General features: G+C 40.8%; 1 protein-coding gene and 1 long non-coding RNA gene across 2 annotated transcripts; both read left to right on the top strand.

The window, feature by feature from the left end:
• Positions 1 to 781: 781 nt before the first annotated feature.
• On the top strand, positions 782 to 2,221 carry LOC136422558 (uncharacterized). Its single transcript, XR_010753636.1, has 3 exons — positions 782 to 904; positions 1,390 to 1,561; positions 2,135 to 2,221. It is a non-coding gene; the product is annotated as an uncharacterized lncRNA (long non-coding RNA).
• A 95-nt stretch (positions 2,222 to 2,316) lies between these two features.
• On the top strand, positions 2,317 to 8,733 carry LOC136423325 (uncharacterized). Its single transcript, XM_066411450.1, has 4 exons — positions 2,317 to 2,323; positions 2,458 to 2,577; positions 6,554 to 6,793; positions 7,656 to 8,733. Exons 1-4 carry the CDS (start codon positions 2,317 to 2,319, stop codon positions 8,243 to 8,245), a joined length of 957 nt encoding a protein of 318 aa, XP_066267547.1. The 3' UTR covers positions 8,246 to 8,733.
• Positions 8,734 to 12,189: the final 3,456 nt, after the last annotated feature.

The following is a 12,189-nucleotide window of genomic DNA, read 5'->3' as shown; positions in this document are numbered from 1 at the left end:
ATCTATTGGACCGACTTAGGACGTAACGTCATCTCAGTCGCAAAGCTTGATGGGATGTATGCTAAAGATCTCATTTCAGAGCAGCTCGACCATCCACATGGCCTCGTGCTGGACCCACAGGATGGGTACGTAGTCATCATTTCTTATCTAATCTAATCTTATTAAATTCAAATATGTGAAATAAAGAGAAGGAATTTTCAACACACGCGACACAATTGTCTCCGCGAAAACCGTGTACTAAAAATCACCGCCAACATGTCTACATTTACAGTATTCATTGCGAACTACACTTAGTCGCGTTGGGGAAAGCATTCTTCTTGTCGCAACGTCGCCAAGCGGCTAGAAGAAGCATTACCCCCTTATGAAGGTAGCGAAGTTGTCGAAATGATGGCAGATACCGACCTTTGGTTGCGTTAAAAAAATAGTACTTTCATGCGCAATGGCATTTTTAGTCCTAAAATTCACTTATGCATACCCGACATGAACACAATGCAGTGATTTGGGTAAATAAAAACAGTGATTAAATGTGCAAAGCTTTGAACCTTTGGTTGTGTTAAAAAATCAGTACCTTGATATGCATTGCCAATTTCACTGCTAATTTTAAAGCTATGCCTACCAAGCTTGGGCACAATGCTATCTGGATAAAAAATAACAGTTTCAACTGTGCAAAGCTTTAAACTTTGATCATCGACTGACCCGATAGATAATACAAAGTTGACAACGATGACTATATCTTATTGGCGCTAACTGTCACGTTCATGTTTTCACACGAAAAGGTATGTGTACTGGGCTGACTGGGGCTCCGAACCGAAGATAGAGCGGGCCGGCATGGACGGGACTGACAGGACAACTCTGGTCGACGCGCACCTACAATATCCTACCGGACTGGCCATAGATTTCACTGGTATATACAATACATTGTGTTTATACAATCTACTCAACTGCAGAGTAAATTTTATTATGAGATAATTATATCTAGTATGTAAAGTATCAAAAACAGCACAGGTTTCTAAACATGGCGGCCTTGAAATGGTGACCTCTGCGAGGGTACACCTGTTCCGCCATGCCTTCCAGTTTTGAAGAAGTGCAATGAATAAAAGATAAATTAATACATATTAGGCCGCTTCAAGTCGCCGTTAACCAAACCCTTTCCCAGTAACACTCATAAAGATAGATGTAAACGTCGCCCCGCAGCATTTTTTAGGCCGTGGGGATGGTGAGCTGTTATCTACTGTGTCTAGGGCACGGTATTGGAAGGCGGAGCCCATCCCTCTCCTTGTATCGCCTTTTACCTCCTCAACCGAAGTCAGGTGCCCATGTTTACACCTAGACGGAGTGATGAAAGTCAAGCTAATTGTTAATAAACAAAGCATTGTTTCCCTTATCTAGAGCGACGCATTTATTGGTGTGACGGAGGTAATTATAAGATCGAGACGTTAGATCTGTCAAGTGGTGACCGAAGAATCTTCAGACAACGAACTGAAGACACCTCCTTCTCAGACATCGCTATGGACGGGGCTTACGTGTACTGGTCAGCTTGGAACGTCCCAAGTATCTTCAGGTTAGTACCTTCGTTCTTACTTACATAGCTGTGAAGTCGCACACATGTACACACACACACACACACACACACACACACACACACACACACACACACACACACACACACACATACACACACACACACATACATACACACACACACACACACACATACACACACAAACACATACACATATAAAAACACCCCCCCTACACACACACACAAACACATACACATAAAAAAACAAAACCGCGCGCACACACAAACACACACACACACACACACACACACACACACACACACACACACACACACACACACACACACACACACACACACACACATACATACACATACAAAACCGCGCACACACACAAGCACACGCACGCACACATGCACACACACTGAAGCACACGCAAACTCACACGCACACACACACGCACACACACACACACACAGAATCAAGTTTACAGAATCATCACATATTCAAATACAGATATTCATGAGCTTGCTATAATCCCAATTGATAGAAGGCATGAATAATATCCTCTTTGAGTACTCAGAATGTTTTCATGTGTGTTATAAATCAAGGATACAAAAGACCGGACTTCCGGTGGATGAAACAGTCTCCGAAGGATATGGAAATCCGAAAGGGATACACTTGCAGAGAGTTCCGTCCGTGCGAAGCGGAACGAACGGTAAGAATGACAAATTAAAACTCAAACACGAAAATTAAACCTGTTTAATATATACACTTCCGTATATGTGTGGAAATGCATCGTCAGTGTGAAAAAACAGACGAGAGCTTCATATATAGAGTACAGTCAGGTTTTTGTAAAGATTTCATTTGATATGTTGGGGAATAAAACAATTAAACCAAACAAAGCAAGTAATCAAATCAACTCTCTTGTCAGCCTGCACGACAGAGAATGGCGGGTGTCAACAGTTGTGCCTGGCTCGCCCCGGTGGGAGGACGTGCGCTTGCCAGAACGGCGCCACGCTTCAACGGGATGGGCTGTCCTGCCGACTGTCAGGTTAGTGACGCTGATCTTTTTACAGGTTTGCGTAGCAAAACCTTTTGTTGGATCCGTTGGCATGCGTGGTGGCCGCCATCTTGAGTTGTGACGTCACAGGGTCGCCATACCATTTTATTGGGAGTGGTGTTTTTTGGGGCCGCTAGCGATCACTCTATTTTTTAACAAATCGGCGCACAACTATCACACATTCCACTCCTATAAAAATAAGCTTCAATAGCAATTCATATTTATAAAAAGACCACGAAATCGCTTAACTATCATAGCAAACCTGAAGTATATGTAGCACAAATACTTAACTCTAGTTTTTGAATTTTTCAGACAGCTGCGTGGCTCATTTAATTTTGAAAAATTGATTTTCAATAAGGGCCGGACTACAAAAGAGTAAACTCATCAGTATAACAAAGTAACAAAGAAACTAGACTGGCCGTCATTTGCTTTAAGAGCAAATTCAGCATATTTCACTTCGCCCCCCCCCCCATGCAATAATTGATCTTTTGACGAAATGGACCATCCAAAAATTCCATCTAAACACAAGAAGACTTGTCCCAAGATCTATTTATTCTTCATCTACATTCATTAACATGCTTGAACATATGCAAAGATACACAACAATACTATACACTATATATGAAAGTACAATACTATACATCACCCTGGAAAAATGCGCAAACATGCACTATGCAAATATACAAAACTATAACGTTGGGTAACATAAATTCGCGGGGTACTTAAATTCACGATTTTTCGAAAACGGGGTATTTAGGGATATGTGCTAGATGCAACATCAGTAATACCGCTAGAAATGCAAACTTGACAGACTAACGTATTCAGAACACTGGCTGAAAAGCTTCGACAACCATGCATTAGAAGGCGGCGAGGACAAAAACTCTCCGTCCCTTATTAGAACAGTCTGAGCTCGAGGGCATCGTGGGAGAATCACACTGCATCGTTGTCGGCTGGTTTATAAGACAAATGTCACATCCGCTTCCTGCTAAACACAATCATTTACAAGACAACTTATTTTCTTAAAATTGCTGACCTGCAATTGGACTCTAAGTGTGATCAATCATCAAAACCCCTCTTTGTTGCTACAACCTACGGCACGTGTATTATCCCGCCGCCATATCATTACCCAGAATCCTGTTGTCAAGCAGACGACAAAGGTTTGTGAGGAACACTTTTTTGTCTTAATGTTGCGTGTGATTGTGGACTGAGGACGATATTTTCCTCAAAGTTTGCTTCTAACACAACAAGGAATACATGGACATAGTAGTATTATCAATGCTACGGCATCCGGCTAACTTGCCATGAATAATGTACACGTTGCCATGACGGTGGATGTCGACTTTGACGTTCTACCGACTCAACACACGGGTTGTTCCCGTAGGCCTGATGCGTGCGGTACGGCCGTTTTTTCGTGTATTTTTTTTACTTAGACACATCTATATCCATAGCACTCTCCTCAAGCCACGGATGGAACGAATAGCTGCTGTATAAAATGTAATTAGCGGTAAGATATTCAAGACGAATCTTCTCTCCCGAATTAATGTTCACACCTGTCCGACAACACCGTCATTGTGCGTGCGGCGGACGGTAGTTTCAAGTTGAAATATTCTGGTGTCAGCACGACTAGAGACAAAATCTACCATATATATGATTAGTGCAAACTTTAAGATAGTACATGATACTGACAGAATAATAAAAAAAAAGGATGGTTTGTTGTTCTGCTGTATTGATTTTAGTCAACCATTATCGGAAAAATGGCGAATTTATGTTACCCAACGTTATTACTATTAGGAGGGGGAAGGGCTTCGTGGCACATACAAAGGCCGACCCGACATTGGTTTATCTTATATAAAACAATTTCATATGTAAACAATTATGAGATAAATAGCGTATGAAATTTCTAGTCTATTCTTAACCTTGCTATTCAAAAAGTATTAACAATTCAAGTTGTGTTGGACCCCTACAACGCAAAATGACCTATTAAAAACGTGCTAGATAACTACCGCATAAAAAGCCAACAATGCCTGTCTTTTTTACAGTAAAATTATTTCAACAATTCAAAAGTTTGCTGATATTCATTCACATCATGTGTAGACAATCGCGCTTTGAGAGGCGCTTGTGAAGTATTACTTCCTGGGTCAAAGGTTGTTGGTGCAGAAAGTGAAACTGCATGCAAACCTGCTCGCAATCGATCAGATCGGCCTACCTCGGCCTAGTGGTATATCATCATCGTTGGTATAGGTTTGATTATAAGTTGTATATAAGTGCGACACAACCAATTCAGAGACGGATTGCATTTTTCTCGTCGTCAAGTCGTGATTTATTAGTGGTTGAAGCCGCCATAATTAAATTTGCGAGAGCATCATACTTTGCCAATCTCCCTCGGAGTCCCTCTCAATGCATAAATTGACTGTTTCAAAATCACCCGTGCAAAAAAATTATCTATTCAAGTTCTGCGAGACACCAAGAGCTTCTTAGTGCAAAGGCTTGCGTGTTTACCTGCAACATGACCTCAGGTTACCTGAAAAGAACACATGTTCTTTGGCCAGCAGCAAATGGAACGCCCGGAACCTTAGATAGAACATGGATTCTTAGATAGAACATAGAACGGGGACAGCACTTTTGACCCGTTTTTGGTCTGAAAATGGGTCCAAAAGTCCCCAAAACGAAGCATTTTGAAGTGATGTACACCGGAAATGTGATTGAAATCCTGTAGGGACATGTTCAAGGCACCCTTGTGCCGAATTCCGGGTCATTTGCTTGTTATACCAGGGCACAGGAGCCCAAAATATAAAAATTGTCTAAAAATGCCCCAAAAAACCTCCATAAAAATGATTTTAAGGCCTGTTTCAAAACGATTTACAAAGGGCCTGGGGGTATTTGCCATCTCAACCTCCACACCAAATTTGGCGGAGAAGAAGCCATTTGAAGATTTGTCAGGAGGAGGAGAAGAAGAAGAAGAAGAAGAAGAAGAACCAGACAAATACAATATATTTCACTCTACCCATACCTCTAGGTATGGGAAGTGAAATATAAATAAACATATGACAAGTAACACAAGTAACCGAAAATTTACATAACCGGAAACGTATCTTTAATACATGAATACATATAAGAAAACAAATCAAAATCATTATCCGTTACTCATGTCTATTACCGGTCCAGGTCTAATTCAGTTGAGAGGTCAGAGGTCTAACATGAGAGGTCAGAGGTCATTGAACTATATGTACAGTTTGCATGCTTTTCAAACTTTGCGGCAGATTTTAAAACTTTTTAGTGTTGAGAGTTGCATTATATTATCTGGTAGTGTGTTGAGGTAGCTAGCCCCTCTATGAGCAAATGTGCGTTGCCCAGCTATGATTGTTTTGCTTTGTCGTGGTCATGATCGTATTTGATGACATTTGTTCCATCTTGACCTTTTTTAAAGGCACCCATAGCATTTTGTGAGGATTGAAACTTGAATAAAAAAACTCCAATTTCTAGTCATTCCTATACATAGTAAGTTTCAATGACACTTTACCATTACGTATAGACATTAAAGGAGCAAAGATACGATGTCGTTGTGTGGTGAGAACGTATCGAAAATCCAAGCCCTAAATAGACTGATCCTGACTGTCCTTCACAATTAGCGGTTCGACCAATGAGAGAGGAACTGCATGTCCGTCAAATATTGGCATTTTTCTGTTTTAATTTTGCATTTCTACGTTTTGACTGAGGTGGGCGGGGCTCTAGTATCGGTCTATTTACACTAGGCGCGTGAAACTAAAAGATCACCATGTAGCTTATTTTTTGTGCGCTTTTGAGCACTTTTGATAAGAAATCTGCACGCAAATGTGGTAAACAGTGGCATTATATGGCAATTTCATAATGATTACAGCAACTTGAATACTTCCAGTTTTCAAGCCTCATATGATGCTCGTGGTGCCTTTAAACAACCGTGATGCAAACGATACCCATTCCTGCACAGGTGCAACCCGGCCAATCACAAGCAGCCTACCGACCACTCCGAATACAGGCCAACCGGGTGGCCTGTCTCTCGACATTAAGGTTGGGATATCAGTTGCTGGGTTTGCGTTGTTCGTCGCCATCGCTGCCGTCTTTACCGTGTTCCAGTTCGTTAAGAAGAAACGACAACAGCGTGCGGCCGAGCGAGAGCGCCAGTTTGGCGTCAACAATCCTGCAATGGATGATGACGAAGTCTATGACGGTAAACTGTCTAACTTAACGAGAAAAAAAACACACATATACTCGAGCAAATGGGTATAATTTTGGAAATGGTTTGACGTTTCAGGTAGCTACCACTGCCTTTCGTCAGTGTCACTAAGTAAGATATGTCGATCAACAGGTTTTTAATTGATTTACAACCAGTAAAATAATACAATATGAAACAAAATTGCTATAAGCCCATTCGTAATTCCGACTACGCATGTGCAGTGTCGAAGGTGAAGGCCCCTGGCTTGTAAACAGTTTTTGCAATTGTCTCGACATTGTCTAGATTTACATAACAATGCGCAGACAGGCTTTGTTTACGTCTCAGGGATCTTTATCAACGTTATGTAACTTAAGGTACGGTTGAAGGGTGGCTGAGAATTTTTGGGATGTTTGAAAAAAAAACTTTCTTAAGCTTTATAAACCTTCCTCAACCTTGATTTTTTTTTCAGGTAGTGACTTATAGCAAGGTGATAATTTAGGCAAATTAGTATGACGTCATGATTACGTCATCAAGATTTACAAGGCCGCGCCCATTTTTTAGAAAAAAAGGCTCTCTTGGCTTGTACTTCGATGTTTATCAATACAACTTTGCAGGAATGCACATGATAGTAATACATCAAGAATTATGCATGTCAACGAGTATATTTTGAAATGACGATTTTTGGCGAATTTAAAAAAACAAACATTTCAAACTAATTCGCCCAAAATCGTTATCTGCAGAACATATCTCTACAGGTCATAATCAATTATTGAATTTTTTTCATTTATGACTCTGATACGTTTGGTTTTGTTCCTTTGAGTTTTCTTACCGTTTTCACTTGATTGATTCAGATGTATTCTAATTTCATTCCTTACAGTGATAAGGGACGAGGGGTTTATTTCAGTGGCCGCCTTCCCTCCCCCGGTTCCACCACCGCTAAAGCGCGCAGAAAACAACTACCTGGACATGACCCAGCTAGCTAGAGGAGCCCCGATAGGCTACGAAGTCCCCTCAACCTTGAAACTGGCGACGCCTACCGATCCAATCCAGAAGTACATCCACAAGCCGGGCTACGAGCCTGGCGACGAGAACGACTACCTGGACTTGAACGGTGTTCCCACAAGCAAGCCACCTGCGCCACCTAGCGATAACGATCACGACTACACCTACCCGATGCGGAAAACCGACCCGTACCAAACCCTGGGCGGTGCCTATCAACAGCATCATGAGTATCAGGGTCTGCGCAACATGGGTAAAATTCACCCACAGTCCCAGGACACTGATCACGACTACACCCACCCCATGAGGAAAACCGACCCGTCCCAGGCTCTGGGCTGGACCAATCAGAACCAGCATGAATACCAAGGTTTACGCAAGAACCAATCACAGGCCCAGGACGCTAAACACGTCTACAGTCAGCCTAACGTCGTCAACATTCCGGATCCGGATTACAATCACAAAATGTAAAGATCTCTTGGGGAAATAGAGTGGGATATCGAACCTATCTTATATATATGCAGTAGGCTATTTGTATGCCTGGTACGGTGTTCTTCATATTAATAGATATATCTGAACATGTCCCAAATGGATAAATTATAAATAAACATGAACCTATAGATAAACTTTGCAATATATCATGATAAAAAGTAATAAGGCAAGGGTGCACAAGGCAGCATTTTTTTAAAGGCCTTCTTAGTGACAAACAATAGGTATGTACATAATAATCATGAAGAACTGATGTAAGCGAATCGTTACAAAGTGCACTGTGGTTTAGGTTTAAAATATCTTTATATAAAGCGTTTGTCGATATCTTCTCATGAAAGCATACAGGTTGAATAGATACAACGTTATATATTCAGATTTCAAGTGCAATGCATTACTCAAGAGTATCACAAACAAATGCTACAAGTTGTAGTCAAAAGACTACTATATAAATGTATATAGCAGACATGATGCAATCCCGACCGGGTATTTGGAGACTTTTAACGTTGTAAAACCCACATATACATAATTATATTAGTAATAAACAAAGTTACATGGCAACGTTTTGTATAATTCAGAACGGTGTTTTAGATTTTACTACAAACTTTCAGAAGTCTAATCCAATTGTAAAATACAAAGAGATTGAGTAAATCTCAATTCAACCTCCGTGGAAAATGAAAACCTTGCAGTAACGTTACCTCAAACACTATTCTCCAAGCAGAGGTTGGTGGAGAAGATTGTGACCTTCTTTTAATATGCCCCGTTTTCTGTCTGGTGGAGGGTGCCGACAGAAAACGGGGCGTATGATAAGAAGATCGCAAACTTCTCCAAGAACCTCTGCTTGGGGAATATTCAAACACTACCTCTAGCGACTTTGATGTAGCCTCTACCAGGCTCCGTCCTATCGTTGGGAAAATAGTTGAAATCAGCCGCGGCACTTCGCTAAACAGGGTAGGTCCGCTATACAGTAAGGTTCAATTTCGATGGACGGCATATTGGACCCTCTCTCCGTAGCTAACTCCCTTGGCACACTATTCACTCTATCAAGCCAATTTCTACTATTATTCCAGCCATCCCGCGGAGCCTGGTAGAGGCTAACTTTGATGTAATCTGCAACACATATGCTTCTATTATGCTTCTCTAAGGTTATAGAAACATTCAGATATATATTCTCCTTTATTACTGCAGTATTAACAACTATGATAATGGTATCGAACAAATGCTACGATAAACTTAGAAAGCACCCAGGCTTTCATGTGTTTGACAGTATGTCGTGTAGTCTGAAAAACTGGTTTGGCAGCAAAAGTCCAAAAAGCCCCAACTAAAATATGGGTGGAGCAACAAGGATCAATCAATCACGCCTTGAGGGCATATTCTGCACAAACTGTCAGCCGATTAGTCTGAATGCATGTTTTAAAATATCATTTTCGTTGCTTTTCGAACGGTTTCAACACTTCAAATCTTTTACTCATCGACTGTTAGTTCCAATGATCCCAACGAATGCAGTCTTTCGGGGATTTATGAGCAGAAATTCAAGAAAATATCACCAGGTGATCCATAAGCAACCTTGAAAAAACTCGTTAAAAAGGGTTGAATGGGCATATGTCAAAAGGTCTGCTAGTTTTACTCCAAGTGGTAAATACCGGGTGAAAGTGGGCGTGCATGCATGGCGGTCGAAGAAAGGTGAGTTGACTACTGTTTTGTAACTTCACCTGTTTGTTTCTTTGTTTCTTTGTTTGTTTGTGTTTAGAAAAAACTATGAGTTGGTAGTAGTCTAGTAGACAAACTGGTCTATCAGTAAACAAAGCGTTTTGAGCAGAGGCACGGAAAATCATAGCACGTGACTTGATACTTTGCCAAGATCTTTCTTTGTATGAGACCAACAGTTTGGGGATTCCATGTCACAACGTCGTTTGAGGCGTTGCAATTTTCGGGAAGATCATTGTATAAAGTTTATCCTATAGTGGCTGCGACATATATACGTTAGTGGATACAACACAGTTAAAATTGGAGTAAAAATGTACCCTCCCTCTTAGCCTGGAAACCATACCATCGCGGGCTCCCCGATATCTCTACGGCGTTGTGAGTGATCCCCGCCCGCCCGGGGTGTGTTTACGGCCTTGGATTAAATTAGGGTGGCGGCGGAACTCTCTCTGGCAGCAGAAAGTAGAAAGGCTAACAGAAACGGCTAAATAAAGCAGACTGGGCCCGGTAAAACACCCCTAAGCCGACCCCTAGAGACTGGGACCAGGCTACCTCCGTCTGTGCTTGTAGCTAATTATCTGTACAAGTTTGTTTTTACAATCTATCTTAGGATTTGATCACTGATAAGTGGGTTCTACAATATAGTTTTCGTGTTGATAAGAACACAGTTGAAAAGCATGCCAAGTGAAAGTATGAGAGTATTTTTTAGTAGATCAACAATCACGTTACGCTTGAGGGCAAATGTCAGGTCGTTCGCATTCCAGTTGAGGGGACATATAGAAGGCCATATTGTGTACTTATGGTATCATATTTCTTTAATTTGCCCCTTTTCATAGAAAGACCTTGTGACAAATGTAGAAACAGGTAGTGACATCGAATAATCGAAATTAGCATTGCATTTCAGGCTTAGACTTTCTGGTAAGGTAAATTTGTTATGGGATCAGGGGTGGATATGCAAAATTACCAATGTTGTCATCGTCTTTTTCTTGCACTCAGTCGCTCTTAAGAATCTGAGTGACTAATTGAGATATTTCAATCTCAAGAAGATATGTTCCTTTACATCTGTGTCAAATATAAACTCATTCGTACGAAATTTCTACGATACTTATGACATTATTTTCCGACCCACCCTCGTATTTTGGTTATATAATTTAATAAACACTCAAATTTACTGTATACTTGATGTAGTTGCAAGTCATGCAAATTTCACCACCAGAAAATTTTCAATTTTTGTCGTTACCATCAGACTAAGTTGACATTATCAAAATTTACACATAAAAACATGTGCACATGTATTATGATAGATACATTTAATCATATTCTAGAAGGTCCTAGAGAAGACCCTAACTGTATACAAATTGGTGAATATATAAAATACGTTTTAGACATTGTAGTACCACAGAACTAGTAGTATAAATGATACATCAAGATAATGTTGATGTATTCAGCTGCAGATAATTGAATGTAGGTAAATTCATTTGAATCCCATTGTTTGTTTGTATGTATAGTTGTAGAAGACCTTACAAAAAACGCTGGCAGTCTGTACTTGTGTAGTGTCAATAAAGATTGTTGTTCTTACATCAGTCTTTTCGAAAATCAATGATTTAATGTACCATGTGACTATGATGTGCATATCTCGCAATTTTGTTACAGACTGGGAATGTGTCTATAAGGAACATCTTGGTTGAGTATTATGTCTGTAGAGTCAGACAGAGTTAGACTTAGGAATCTTGATCAAGATGGCGGACACTGAAAAAGCCAAACAGCCTCCACCCACAGAGCCAGCTAAAGACGACACCGCCGTAGTGCCTATGGAGCCCACTGTGGCTGATGTAAGTACAGCGTAAATTAGCTTCTGAATCGTTTCATATTGTGATTGTGAATAAAGAAATCCACTACAAACGTTAACTGGCACTTCCAGAGTATCAGACCCAAAACTGTCAAGTTCCGCTGCAGTGCCATAGGAAGCCGATAAGAATTCGAAGCCCATTATCGAATTTACCTGACCCTACCCACCTACTAAATATCATGAGGAACCATTTTCAGCTTCTCGACTTATGCTGTCCGCATACAACCACACATAATGTCCACTGCAGTATTGTAGGTAACCGCCAGGAGACCCATTCTCAAACTTGACCTCGGTGTTCCCCACACCTACCCATCTACGAATATCATGACGATCCATATCATACAGGTTCTTGAGTTATGCATCAAACGCACATGCA

Source organism: Branchiostoma lanceolatum, chromosome 17 (assembly GCF_035083965.1).
Source record: "Branchiostoma lanceolatum isolate klBraLanc5 chromosome 17, klBraLanc5.hap2, whole genome shotgun sequence".
NCBI classification, from domain to species: Eukaryota; Metazoa; Chordata; class Leptocardii; order Amphioxiformes; family Branchiostomatidae; genus Branchiostoma; species Branchiostoma lanceolatum.
This window is presented reverse-complemented; position numbering and strand designations above follow the sequence as displayed.